Below are 14,292 nucleotides of genomic sequence, written 5' to 3' on the forward strand. Positions count from 1 at the left end.
ACTGGGTTCTTCAATGCCATCATGTTATGTTGGCTTGCACCTCTAGGGCAGGGGACTCCAGATGGATGGCTTAATTTGCATATATATTTACATATTATATGGTCATAAATTCACGTGATCATAGTGGAAAATTTTCCTGTAGCTGTTTGTCTGTTTGCTTTTAGACTGTTGAGCAGCATCTTATTCTTGTCAGAGCTCACCTGCAGTAAAATCTATTTATCCACTGAATCTTGACCCCGATAAAACACAGGTGACTCAGGATATAATTCACTTCTGGGTGCTTTTCTTTCTTTCTTTCTTACTTTCTTTTTTTTTTTTTTTTTTTTTCTTCCCCAAAGAGGCTTTTTCCTTGCTCCAGTTTCCTGGTTGTAGTCTTCCCTGTCAGCTTTCTTTCCTGTTGCTCATCCTTTATTCCTTCTTACCACTCCTTCCATTTATTAAACAAGTGACAACAGTTTATTATTGCAATAGTTGATTCTGCATCCAAAGAAACGCACAACTCATCACCGGTGGGTGTTTTCAGTAGTGACACATTACAAGGTTTTAATTGCTACCAAATGATGACTGTTACTAAATAATATTAAGAAGAGAGGCAGAAACACCCATTGTGGTACTGCTGGCAGAGTAAAGACATTCCTGTGCGCCAAACAGTCCATAAATCTAAGTTTCATATGTTATCTCTGATACAGAAAACTGGTATCAGAGAAAAGGTAGCTAGAGAGGAGGATTTATATCAAACGCCCTGCGAAGGTTGTTTCTTTTTTGTGTTACATATTGTGCTGGTCCTTTGTGCTTTAAGATGGTGTCTTTCTACAGCCAAGGAAGCAGTGGCACAGCTGCACAGAGAGGTGGTGGAGTCTCCTTCTCTGGAGACGTTCCAGACCCGCCTGGATGCCTACCTGTGCAACCTGGGCTAGGGAGCTGCTCTGGCAGGGGGTTGGACTCCGTGATCTCTGGAGGTCCCTTCCAACCCCTACAGTTCTGTGATTCTGTGAAGTAAGGTGGGACGGTATGAGGGAATAGGACTGTTCACTTGCACTCCTTGCACAGTGAGGCTGCGGCCCAGCCATTCAGTAGGATAGGATGCATCTATATGAGGGTGTGGAGGAGGATGTTTCACAACCGTTTTTTCTTATAAGGTGGAAGAAAATAAAGCTGTCTCACGTTTGATAATAAAAAATGAAATTTTACATGGAAAGAAATGCCAGCAGTGGATTCTCCTGTAGCTTACTTTAATTCTCACATGTCAGATTTGAGTCTTCCACTGTCAATTGAACCACTGAATTCTGCCCACTTCAGCCTTCTTTGGTTCTCCCCTACACCTCCTGTAGTCTACAGATGCAGCCTAAGAAAATACTTTCATACTTTACTGTAAGAACTTTGTTTCACATATCTGCTAGGTATTTTGTTTTAGGGATTTAATTAATCAATTCTTTCTTTCCAATGTTCTACACGTTATGATTATGGTCAGAATTGCAATCTGCAGCTTCTTAAGACTGGGAAATCAGGAATAGATGATAGCTTTTACTCAGTAAGGAGGATTCTTTTTTTCCATATGTATTTCGTGTTTAGTTTGAGACATACTTTATGCATCAAGCAGACAGAAGCACAGTATGCAAAATCTTGGTAGCGTTCCCCCCAGCCATTTGCTGCATTTCTTTACAAAGACGAGAACACCTTTAATTCAAACTTTCTCAGAGAATTATGTTCTACTTTTAGTATTTTAAAATATCAGCGCCTGAGCCCTTGAGGGGTTTTAACTCTTGTTAGTGTAGTACTCTGCTGAGCATTTTTTGGAGGATGACTATTAATGTCCCGAAATGTTAAACAAGCTCAAACTTTTTTGTACTTAACTTCACCTAGGTATTTCCTTCAGAGTGGTCAAGTTAACATTTGTTTCTGCGTGTTTGTGTATTCTAATTAGTCACTCTTTTAAAACTAAGTAAGCTAGACAGAGGAAGGAAAATAGAATGTATGCAAACTGTTACAGCTGAATTGAAGGGAAAAAAAAAAGAAAAGCTTCTTTTCCCTGAAGCATACATTCTGCATGAAATTCAACTTGACAAGTGACCCTTTTAAAACAGCGCTACAAAGATTTCTCAACATTCTCAACATACAAGAGACAGCATTCTTGTATTAAACCCAGCAGCAGCCCCCCAACTCCCTCCAAATGGACGTAGCCTTCTCCTCTGTCCTTTGTGTTCTACTTTATCCTCATTCTCTGCATCATTCGTGGCTTTATGTGCACATTTTTACATGAGGGAATGTTTGCAAAAAGCAAAATGATTGGGAATGTTAATATGCTAAAATGTACAGGTGATGTAACACAATGAAGAGCTCCTCTAAGTATTGTTGGCAGGTGCAAGTCTCTATTAAAAATGTGTGTTTTTGTGGGGGGGAAAAATGAGAGGGAAAAAAAAGGAAGATTGACTGTTAATTTACAATTAGGTGACAGAAAGGCTGAACTCCAGCTCTTAAGTCTTAACATTCTTCAAAGAAGCAATGGGTTATGACTGTAAGTGAGCAGTGAGTAAGAAGAATGTGTGACTGTCTCGTGAAACTGAGTGCAATGCATTAAAATCAAAGGAAACTGATTATTTAACAGATCAAAAAGTACCAGGTCTTAAAAATCGCAGTAGTGAATTAGCAGTGTTTTACCACCATCCAGTTCTCATGCAGAGGTGTTCCAGTGCTCTGGTTATTCTGCTTTGCTTTTTTTCTACTGTTGTGAGAGGGATGTGCAGTCACTTGGTTTTGATGGTCTCTGCAAGTAGCTTTAGAAAGGGCACAAGACTTCTACTCTGAAACATGCTTCGTACACAGGTTTCAGGCGATGGAAGGAGATCTCAGGTGAGTTTGCTGCTCTGTTCTCCTTGCATACTGTGCTGTATTTGTACATGGCACTGACTGCACTTATGTGGACCTTATGTTCTTACAGTGCTTAATAGATCGCTGGCCTGAGGCATTTGATAATTTTCAACTTAGTAAGCTCACATTTTACACCAAGATATTTAGGACAAATTTTGAGTGGAAAATTGCAGCCTTAACGTGAGCCATTATAGTGTATAAACAAACATCTGCTCTTGAAAATCTAGAAGGTCAGGCAAGATGATACAATAAGATGAGTAGTTTATGGAAATTCCTTTTGTTTTTACTGGTTTCCAGAAGCAACAGCAGCAGGTTGTCAAAGACATTCCTCAGTTGAAAGAAATCTGTAGATCTCTTACCTCCCTTTTGAGGTTTGAAGCATCTTTATGGCTAAGGATTTGAGGGAGGAGGGGAAAGAATCTTTATTTAAAAAAAAAAAGAAAAAAACTGGTTGTACTTGCATTAATGTATGTGTTTTGCATGTATAATTCAGCTTTTTTTTTCTCTAAGAGAGGAACCAAAAGTAGGTGGGTGTCTCCTGCTGCCACTGCGTGCTCCTTGGAGTGGTTATGTCCCAATGGATGCATTCCATCATCCGCAGGGAACAATCAGGGGCTGCCCAGAGATGTAGAGGCAGGTGCAGAAGGGCTGCTCCATCTGAATTGGTTTCTTTTAAGCATTGAAACTGATGGATGATGGAAAATGCCTGTTTAAAATTGTTCATATTTGGTTGTAATATGAAATGCTAGAGAGGGTTGCTTCATCCTTGGGCTCTGGTTTCAAAGCACCATGTTTGCAAGCCCACTCAAATGGAAATCCTTGTTAAACATTTTCTACCTGGGTCGTCCATGGATACCAGAATGTTCAAAAAAGTATTAAGCGCTTGTGTCATCTGTGAGATTTTACCTAGATAACTACATAGCTAGTTTTATGCAAGTAAAAAGATAAGTGCAGGTATTTTACAGGATGAGGAACCTAGACTATGCTGTGGCTACAAAGGCAAGCTGACACTTAGATGCTGACATTGCCCATGGCTACGAAAGAGCTTATGCTTCCGTTTAAATATGTGAAAAAGGCAGTGCCTTAATAGTGTCTTGGCTTTATTACATCCATGGAGTCTTTTCCACTAAGTCAGAGACCTGATTGGGTCCAATTTGATTAAGCTTGATAATGCAAATTAAACAAAGTGGTGATGAGAATGGCATGTACAAATGTTAGCTAAATGTTGTCACTTGGCAAAGTTTGTGTTATGCAGATCATGATGGAAATAGCAAGACAACCCTTACTTCTTCTAATGAAGTCACCTTAGAAGTAGTAGAGCACTTGCTTTGATTGGAACAAGTGTATTCACAGAGAAAGGATGGGCCAAAGAGTTCAATATGTATTTACATAACAGCTTTGATTGTGGTATTGTAACACAAGAAAATTGAGTTCACAAGGAGCTTCAGATTATCAGCTGACACCTAATCTTATGCTTTCTGGGCATCATTATCTTACCACTGTGTCATTAAGGGGTGAAAGCTCACTGTCGTCTCTGACATCTTGCATTTAAAAAATTCTACAGGCAATGTTTGTTTCATTCTCTGCTCGATCCATAAAATCAGGGTGGGATATCTTTCTGGAGCTGCTGTGTGCATATTATATGTTCCTGCTCTTTTATTCATTTTCTGGCAGGTGGTTGTAAGGTTTCTGTGCAGGAAGGAATGGTTCACCCAACAAATCTGCTGGGGAGTGAGTCCTGATTAATGAAAAGAACAGTAGTTAGCTATTTATTTTTTTAGCAAGCTAAAACAGTAAACTGTGTTTGTGAAACTGAATTCTCTGCTTATACATCTGAAAGTAGGGCTATGATAAAATATTTACAGGTATGACATGAGGAGTAGCTAATGAACGTCTCTGGTGTTTTCAACAAAGCAGTAAAGGATGTATGTAATGCATAAGAAACATAGATTTTCAGTAATCTTGGTAGTAAAACATTTAGTATTTTGACTATACAATACCATTGCACTCCATGAAGATATTTCTTTCTTTGAATATTTATTTGCCATAAATAACAGTTACAGAGAGGAGGAAATCTTATCAAAAGCTCATGCCTTTCTAGGTTTAAAAAGTGAGAAGCTGGCATTGCTTGTCCCTGCTGGTTACATTCAGGCAAAGGGAAGCAGGTGTGTTAGCTAAAGGATTGCAAGATGGGTTGTGATTGAGCAGCAGTGGGCAACACGTGTAAGCCTGCGCAGGTAGGGATAAGACAAGGGGAAATGGTTTTAACAAAGGAGGGAAGATCTAGATTACATATTAGGAAGAAATTTTTTTACTCAGAAGATGGTGAGGTGCTGGCTCAGGCTGCCCAGAGAAGCTGTGGATCCCCCATCCCTGGAGGTGCTCAAGGCCAGGTTGGATGGGGTGCCTGAGCTGGTGGGTGGCAAGCAGCCCGTGGGAGCGGAATTGGAACTGGATGGGCTTTAAAGGTCCCTTGCAACTAAGCTTTTCTATAATTAAGCAATGTCCTCAGCAGAAGCTGAGTGTTTGTTGAACAGCTACGGTACCAGAGAATGGCAGATCTACTTGTTGACAGCCAACTGTCTGCATGATTTTGTTTTTCAGCTTTTGTTTAGAGGACAGTTTAAAAGCCATTTTTTCTCCCCTGTGATAAATAGCTGTATTGCTTTGTATTGAATTTATAATTTAACTATAGGAAACAGCAATGGCTGTGAGACATCTGTCTCAAAGCTGAGTGGTTCTGACACCTACAAATAACTTTTTGTCCAGCTGTCAGGGAGAGCGCTCTACGAAAGCAAATACAGGATCAAAACATTCCCTTCTCTGCACAGAGATACTGCTCTGTGCTGTAGGCTAAGTCTTTGTTTGGTTTTCATGTTTCCTGATACTAAATTAATGTTTTTGCTGCTTGGTGGCAGAGCCCGGAGGGGGAGACACAGGATTTGAAGTCTTCAGAATGCACAGTAATTCCTTTGGAGTATATGGTGATGTGTATTAAAGATCCATATAGAAAGTTTTAAATTATATTTTGGTTTTGGTAATATTCCTGCAACTTCTTTAACTTTGGAAAGTGGAAAGCTGTGTGATAAATTCAGGCATGTAATAAAACCTCGCTGCCTTAGAGGGTTGCACTAAAAATAATTCTGGACCTCAAGGTGTTTATTGGCAGGTGACAGTGTTGGCATTTTCACTGGGAAAAAAACTGGGCTGGTGAGGTCGGGGAGCATTAGCACAGACTCCCACAGGGACCTTGGTAGGTGTCTTCATGGTTTTGTCCACCAGAGCCTAATAACATCTTTGTGTGCTGCTCGTTTTCCGGCTGATGATCACAGAATCGCACAATGAATCACTGAATGGCTTGGGCTGGAAGGGACCTTAAAGTTCACTCAGTTCCAACCCTGCTGCCATGGGCTGGTTGCCACACATCAGCTTGTCCAGAGCCCCATCCAACCTGGCTTTGAGCACCTCTAGGGATGGAGGATCCACAGTTTCTCTGGGCAGCCTGTGCCAGGGCCTCACTGCACTCTGAATAAAGAATTTCCTTCTAAAATCTAACCTAAACATACTCTTTCAGATTAAAACCATTCCCCCCTGTCCTACTGTTAGAAGATGTAAAAAGTCAATCTCCCTCCTGTTCGTAAGCTTCTTCTTCAGCGAGGTGTCCCCAGAGCTTTCTCTTCTCCAGGCTGAACAAACCATGTTCCCTCAGCCTTTCTTCTGTAGGCTGCAGCCTTCAGGTTATCTTTGTGTCCCTCCTCTGGGCCCTCTTCAACAGCTCCGTATCTTTCTAGTGCTGGGGTCCCATAACCTATAACACCGGTTTCATGGGAGGGCTGCCTTATGTCCCCATGCTCACAGATGCCAGGCAGCACCTCCTGAGAGTACAAGCACGAGTTGATGATGGCTTGACCGAGGTAACTGATGGATCCAGGCTGGTGCCTGCAGCCAAGAGGTGTCTGGCTGGACCGGGGCTTTGCATGACTTGTGGGAGCGTCTACCACCTGTGGCAGATGTCAAGGAAACTGGATTTGAGCAGACACTGCTTTTGGTTTTTGAATGGGAGGAAAACTTCATTGTGAAGTACCTGCCTTATCTGAGGAAATGCTGTGGAATTAGGCATGCAGTGTGTGCCTTTCTGGGCTGTTTGCTGGTCTCTTCCTGTGCCCAGCACACTTTGCTGTACCATCACGTTAAAGTTTTAAAACTCTGCTAGGATTTTCAACGAGCGTGGCATGGTGTGCATGTGATGTTGCTTCCTTTGTTTGCCTACTGCTGCCCAGCCTGCCTGGCTCTATCAGAAACCCATCTGTGAAGCGCATTTTAATGGTTAGATGTAGCAGTGATTAGAATGCACCAATGCCCAGTGGGTATATGTGTCATTTTTTAACAGCTGCCGAGCCTTCTCCCTGCTGCTCCAATTAACACACTGGGCACACGCTTGCTGCTGAGTGGGCTGTGTGTATGGGTTAAACCACTCTCCCAGTTGTTCTCCCAGTGCGTGTGATGGCAGGAATGGAGCCGTGCGTTTCCTGCCCGTAGAACAAACGAAATCAAACAGAGCCCTCAGCCCGTGCCTGAGTAAATATGAGGACAGATTTAACTGACAGAGGGAAACCTGCCTTGCCCGTGGATATGGTTCAGTCCGCCGACTCGCATCTCTCCCCGCCTCCCAGCCCCGCTTCAAATGATGGAGACGGAGGGCAGCGAGCTCCCGGTGCCGGCTCCTCTGCCTGGCAGGCAGCACGCCCCAACTTCGCTCTGTTCAACAACTGCTCGCAACCCTCAGTTCTCCTTTCCCTTCAGCATTTCCCCCCCTTTATCAATTTTTATGTTGAGATATTCCAGTCTGTAGCTTTTACAAAGTCCACCCCTCACCTTATTATTGTTTTTTAAAGGAGGGGGAAACAATATGCTTTCCAGCCCTAGCTGAGATCAGGGTTTTTAATGGTACCAGATGGTGGAAGGTCGCGGCGTTCCTGCAGTGCTGGCTGCTGCCCCATACACGGGCAACTGTGCGTGAGGTGAGGGGCTGCCGGCGGGCACTGAGGCCATGGAGCGCTTCCTGGGCTTCGTCAAACAGATACGGAGGTCGAGGAGGAGAAAAGGCAAAAAGTACCGCCCGGAGGAGGATTACCACGAGGGCTATGAGGATGTCTATTATTACGCATCTGAACATTTTCGAAGTAAGTGTTTCGCGTGACCTCGCTTTCCTTTAGTTGCGATAAATGTTATGTTTGTAAGACTCTCTAAAAGCAAAAAAAAACAGTAACCTGAAGCCCAAACAGTATTCCCTACGTGGTAGAACCTGAGCCCTATGCAAGTACGAAAGCTTCCGGCTATAGCTTTGTCTGTCTGTGGCTGCTGATGACCAGTGTGAAACAGCTGAAGTGGCACAAAGCTCCCAAAGTGAGCAGGGTCCGTCAGCCTGTTTAATATTTCAGGTGCAGTTAATTGAGTCTGAGTGCTGGAGGGCCGGTGTAAAACACTTTGTTTTGAAAACTGATCCGCTGGTGGTCGCCCTTGTAGGATGCCTTTGTACTGTGAGTGTTTTTAAAGCGGTGTAGAGGCAGCAATCTCTCATTGGTGGGTTCAAGTTGGTGATTCATGCGTGCTGCCGAGTGAGGGTCAGCCCTCCGAGCCTGCAGAAAGTCGCTGTGTGGGCAGCTTTGTTGGGGAGCACCCGTGGGGTCGTGTGGTGGCAGCGGTTGCGTGGCTGCAGCAGCTTACCCCGAACCCAAATAAGTTCTGAAGTCCCCTTGCAAAACGTGAGTCCGTTGGGTTTGTGCTCAGCACTGGCAGGCTCTGGTGATCCTTGTGAAAGCTTTTGGCTGTTCCGAGCTGAGCGCTGGGAGCTTTGCAGCAAAGCTGTCTTATTTTTGAGCAGCTGAAGTTTGATGCACTTCTTTTTATTTTTATTTTCCTGGAGTGGCTGTCACATCCTTTTCATGGCATCCAGCTTCATTTCCATTTTGCTGAAATAAGAACCTTCCGTTTGTTTTCAGACGAAGTAGTGAACGTGGCTGTGCTTAACAGCACCAGCGTGCTCTATTCTCTGGAAAATGTTGAAGTGAGAGGTTTTCCTCTTGTTTTTAAGTGCACCACAATTGCGTATCTGCACAAGTAAACTAATGTAGAGTGATTGATTTTTTTTGCTGCATTTCTCCCTTATACGTTCTTTATCTTTTTTCCATTTCAAAGATGTTCTATGCTGATAACCTTTATGTTGATGGGAGTGAGTTTTTATCAGAAAAACCTATTTTCAGGGGCACTGCAATAGTAGCAGTGATATATCTATTGTATTGACATAAAATGCACAAGGACTGAAAGATTTACTTAGCACTGAAAAACGTGAAAATAATATGAGTCAATGAGAGCACATAACTTTTTTTGCTTTAATATGCAAATCAAAGGAACGCATCAAAGCAAGCTGTCAAAGTATTTCCCTAGCTGATTGTTAGCACTGAAGGTCTTTTAAATAAGAAAGCAAAATCCCTGCAAAAACTGTTGCATGTCATAAGGATTTCTTGAATGTTGATTAATAAATTATTACTCTTGACTTGATCAAGCCAATAGTCTCATAGGTTTTCCTTTTATTCTCCTTAGAAAACAAAAGGATGCAACATCCCTCGGCCCATGGGGGTCAGAAGTATTTTATACTGGATGAGTGTGTGTCAGGTTTTGAAGAGTTGTTTTTACTGGTGGTCATAACACTCACGCTGAGCACAGTCCTGTAGACTTGAGTGCACGAGGAGTTGCAACTTCTCAGTTACAAATGCAGAGCGTGCTGTGGGAGGGTTCAGGCTGTGCTCATCAGGGAGCCTGTGCAGACAGCACAGCAAACACGATCCCTCCTCCTCCAGGGTTTCTTTTGTCCGCTCCTCCCGTGTGCTGCTTTGGTTGGGTAGGTGTGGCATCTGCTGAAACCCATGTGTACATGCGAAAGGCTGCTGCTAGTGCTGCTGTGAATGCTCTCGTGAAATTGGATTTCGTGTAATGGAAACAATGAGGTGTTTACGCTGAATGTAATTATGATCTGGTATTATCCCATTCACAGTGCAAATTTAGAGTAATCGCAGAGCTTTTAATAGCCATTCCTTGTGTGCTTGTATGCTCGAAGGATGCGTGCTTGAGAATGAGGTCATACTTATTGGTATGATTCTCCGAATATCAGAGCTAATGAAATCAAAGACTTGTTGTTCATTCATCCAAACAGAGTAGGAGCTTGTTCAGGTTTTGTTCCCTCTCCCTGCATTGTCACCCATCCTTCCCAAAGGGTTGCCTCTTATGAGCTATGTACCCAATTAGCGATCGTGTTTGGAGATTGTCTTAGCCAATCACTCTGTAGATTTGCTGTTGCCCCTTCCTCCCATACATAGTATTGCTTAGGGTGCTGTAGGGAGACAGAATTAATGAAAAACTGAGGAAGTACATTAGAATAGCCAAAAGATCAAACAGAAACAAAACAAAGTTATAAATAGAGCAGGCCTCTGGGAATGACAAGGAAAAGGTGACTTTAGTTTGTCCTCGGCCCAGTTGTGCTTTGATTTTGTAGCTCTTCATTAGGTACACCACATGTAATCCTCTGAAGCTTTGCCATGGGGGACCAAATGAGCTGTAATACTGGGATCCAGGAGGAAGTGAGAAAGGTGCAGTAATACCCAAAGCTCCCTGAGTGAAAAGGAGACTCCACTCTGACGTCTGTTTGCTTGGACATTTCATTCATGTGGACTCAGTTCAGTGGATATCCTTGCTTTGACATGCAACATCAGCTCTCTTATCTTTCCTGAGGGTCTCTTTCTGTGCTGTGTAGTGCGAGAACAGCTAAAATAATAATCTTCATACACAAACACATATTGACATTAGTAGCACAGGCGTCATACTCATTTCAGTGAGGCTTTGCACTGTGAACATAATGGGCAATGAAATTTCTGCCCAGGCTGCTCAGACAAGTTGGTGCTTATTGCTTGAAGTGCTTGAAAAAGTATTTGTCTTGTGCAGCATTATGGCACTACCTCTCAACCAGCTCCCTTTAATGAGGCTTTGCATGAGCAAGGCTCTTTTGCCAGGACAGACAGAGAATGGCAGCACTGTTGTGCGGCATAGCTGCCTGGCCCATTTCCAGAAATGACATATGTCCTTCCCCAAATTTGGGATACTTTGCCAGGACCTTCGAGTTACGGCCCGGTCTTAAGCAGGAGGATGTATTTGGAGCCTGCGTGGCCACCTCTGACCAAAACAAACACAAGCCCTGGTCTGATTGCAGCCTCAAGTCTTCACAAAACATTTGAAAAGGGTTAGATTGTGTTCCAGTGGAATGGGAACAGATTTTTCAGCTTGCAGATGATACAGAACATTGCCCAGGAGATTCCGGGCTGCTTTGTTTTGAACAGGTGCCGTGTCATTTATCTTACTTCAGGTTTGTCATCCATTTCTTCCTGAAAGATACTCCATTTTCATCTGATTCTCCTCTCTTGGTCCTCCCAACAGGATGTCAGCAGTGTATTCCATTGGCTTAAAGGTTTTGGTGTTGGTGCCATGAAGACGTGAAAGAACAATCTCAAAAATCAATGCATGAAGAATTCTACTCGTAAACTCCCACTAAGCCAGGAGCTCTTTCTTTTTTTCTTTCTCTTATTTTTAATCTCTGTCCCTCAAAATGTTCCATGTAGTCACTCACTGAGTTACACAAATAATTTTCTTCTATGCTTTGTCAAGGTCTCTTATGCGCTATTTGACAAGAGCACTGATACTTTAGACAAAGTAGTTTGCCATAGGCTATCTTCAGTAAAGTCATGTGGTATTTCCTCTCACCTTTTTACTTTGATTTAATGGTTTTAATTTTTTTCTTCAAAGTGTGTTTTGATATATACCAAGGTTAGACCAATACGGCTGTTTCCTCAGATCAGATTTTCTCTTCTTTTAATCAGTAAATGCTTAGTGTACTTTCATCGTGTTATTTGAAACTATATCTTATGTGACAGATTTTTTTAAACCTTTTGAAATGTATTATTAGCACTTTGGTGCCTTGTATTATTTCATCCACAATTATTGCGTGAGAATCATCAGTTTCCTCACTTATAGGACATTAATCTTTACCAATATGCCTTCAAAATACTTGTGATACTTTTTTTCTCTCTTTGCAGTAATTATTACAAGTCTGTTCCTTGTCTGCACTAGAAGGTGAAAGGAAGATATTTGGCATCCAAGCTTAGCAAATAAGACAAAAAGGAAAAACAGAATGTTTTATGTAACTCAGAATTACAGATATCCTCCTTGTTGATTGAAATTGGGAATAAGATGGTTATCGAATGTATAATTCTCTTCTTGTGGGATTATGTCAGCAGAAAACTCCACTTGCTCTGATTGTGCATTGTTCTCCAACGTGACTCAGTGTTAACGGTGCAGAAACTCCCTCAGCTGCCAAAATCTTCCTAACAAATGTCTTTGCATTTCATAACTGGAGTTGAGTTAAAACTGGGTTCAATACTGATAGAAGAGATCTACTACAGAAATAGTGCTGAGACAGAGCACTGAGGGAAGCAATATTCCTATGGCTTTTAGTGCTCACAAGCAGCAGCATCTCTCTTACTTTCCAAATTGTCTCCATTTCATAAATCGGCACAAATTGTTCTTGTTTGCTCTCATCTCATTGATTTGATTGGGGTTGTTAGAAGAGTTAATGGCTTTATGAGTAGTGTGGTGACAAGGGCACTGAATATCTCTAGCTCAGGTTGCATAGATGGTAATTGATCTGAAAGGGTGAGGAGAGCAGGATGACTTCTTTTCATTTCACAAACAGCGTTTCATCTCCCAGGATGTACATGCTGCTCGTCTGCTGTGTGTTTGGATGCATGTGTTGGGGCCACTTCCTTCCCTGGTCATGTCGTGTCAGAAAAGTATAATCTCTGCTTTCATTGGAACTAAAGGCAGTCAGTTTGTTGCAGGCTAGAAGAACCTGAGCAGGTAATGTGGCAGGCCTTGAAAGCACAATGAAAATAATCCTCTTCACAATAACTAGAATTCATTAAAGCTTCTTATTTCCTTGTTTTTAATGACTGTTTCAAGATTGCCAGCCCCTGGAAATTGATGTTAATGGATCATAGTTTATCAATACTTTTTTCTGATCTCCCTAAGTCATGTTTTTCTTGAGGTCTCAGTAGCCCTAGTGCCACCAGTTTGGATGGGGTGGGAAGGGATACCCATATCCAGAGAGACTTCTCCTGTGATGCAGCAGTCAGCTTGCAAACCAGGGCTGAAACTTCCTGTGTGCACATGGCAGTTGTAACATTTTCCAGTGGATAAATTCAAACACTTCAGATAAAGGTGTTGTACCTCTTGTTTCTGCTGCTTTTTCATCTTCCTGTTCTTAAACAGGTGGTCATTGCACCAGATGCAGTGTTGTATTTCATTACAGCCATGCTCTTGCAAAGGGCCACTTCTCAGTAACTGTGTGCATGTTTTGCATGTGACCATTTCTAACTGCCATCTCGTTTTTCATGGTCATTAGTGAATACATCCTTACTAGAAAAACCCGAGAAATGAAGAGTTATCAATTATTCTCACTTTATAGATAGGGAACTAATAGGAATGCATTATAAAATGTTAGCAGCTCTTGAACGTCCTATGAAATTATTTAGATCTTCCAAGCCCTTAAGAAATGTGCATAAATTAAATCCTAATTTACTCATGTCCTGTTTTATATTAGTTAAATGAGCTTGTAGCTCTTGGGATGGGGCTCATGTTTGTAGATGCTTGTTTGGATAGTAGCTTTAGCTGCATTATATTGTTTACACAAATTCAAAGATAACTGAAGTGTTTTCCTGCACTGCACCAGCAACCATCCCCAGCTTCAGGGTCTGTCTGGAAGGCACCACACTTCCTCTTCCCTGCAGCACCGGGGCAGCATGTTTGCTCCGGCCAGGAACGCTTGTGCATGAGTCCTGGTTCTGGTGAAATATTTTCATTATCTAGGAAACAGGCTGCACACATCCTACATTTGTTTTCCTAAAGCAGTGGTGCAAGAGACAATTTAAGTTTATTAGCAATAGGGTTGCTTTTTAAAATTTCCCTTTGTGGCTCACGCAAGTGGCCCTTAGGCTGAGGGGGCACTGCAGAGCACAGATGGTAAAGGTCTGAGTTACTTGAGGGAAACCAGCTTGTTTCCTTCAAGTCACTGAAAAAATGAGACATGAGTTACCTAATTCTTTGCAGGAAGTATAAACAGAAAACTTCTCCCTGCTAGCAGCTGCGAGTGTGGAATTTCTGTGCTACTCTACTTTCAATTGCTTTTGGATATCATTCTTTACCAATTTATTATAGATCTTGATTGTCCTTGCTCAAGCAGTGTATTCATCATGGGTCGCCCTCCTCTTGCAGTGGTGTCTGGTAGCTGCAGTGGTGAGACTGCACATCTTGTGGTTTGGA

General features: G+C 42.3%; 1 protein-coding gene across 2 annotated transcripts in view; it reads left to right on the forward strand.

Annotated features, from left to right (window-relative positions):
• Positions 1 to 7,918: 7,918 nt before the first annotated feature.
• Positions 7,919 to 14,292, forward strand: part of GRIP1 (glutamate receptor interacting protein 1) — a 199,836-nt gene continuing 193,462 nt past the window's right edge. For both annotated transcript variants that reach the window (XM_065743300.1, XM_065743301.1), the window contains exon 1: positions 7,919 to 8,051. In XM_065743300.1, the coding sequence (XP_065599372.1) occupies positions 7,919 to 8,051 (133 nt within the window). The remainder of the gene's footprint in view (positions 8,052 to 14,292) is intronic.

Source organism: Cyrtonyx montezumae, unplaced genomic scaffold (genome assembly GCF_038088225.1).
Source record: "Cyrtonyx montezumae isolate F1298 unplaced genomic scaffold, pur_monq_1.0 scaffold_3, whole genome shotgun sequence".
NCBI lineage: Eukaryota > Metazoa > Chordata > Aves > Galliformes > Odontophoridae > Cyrtonyx > Cyrtonyx montezumae.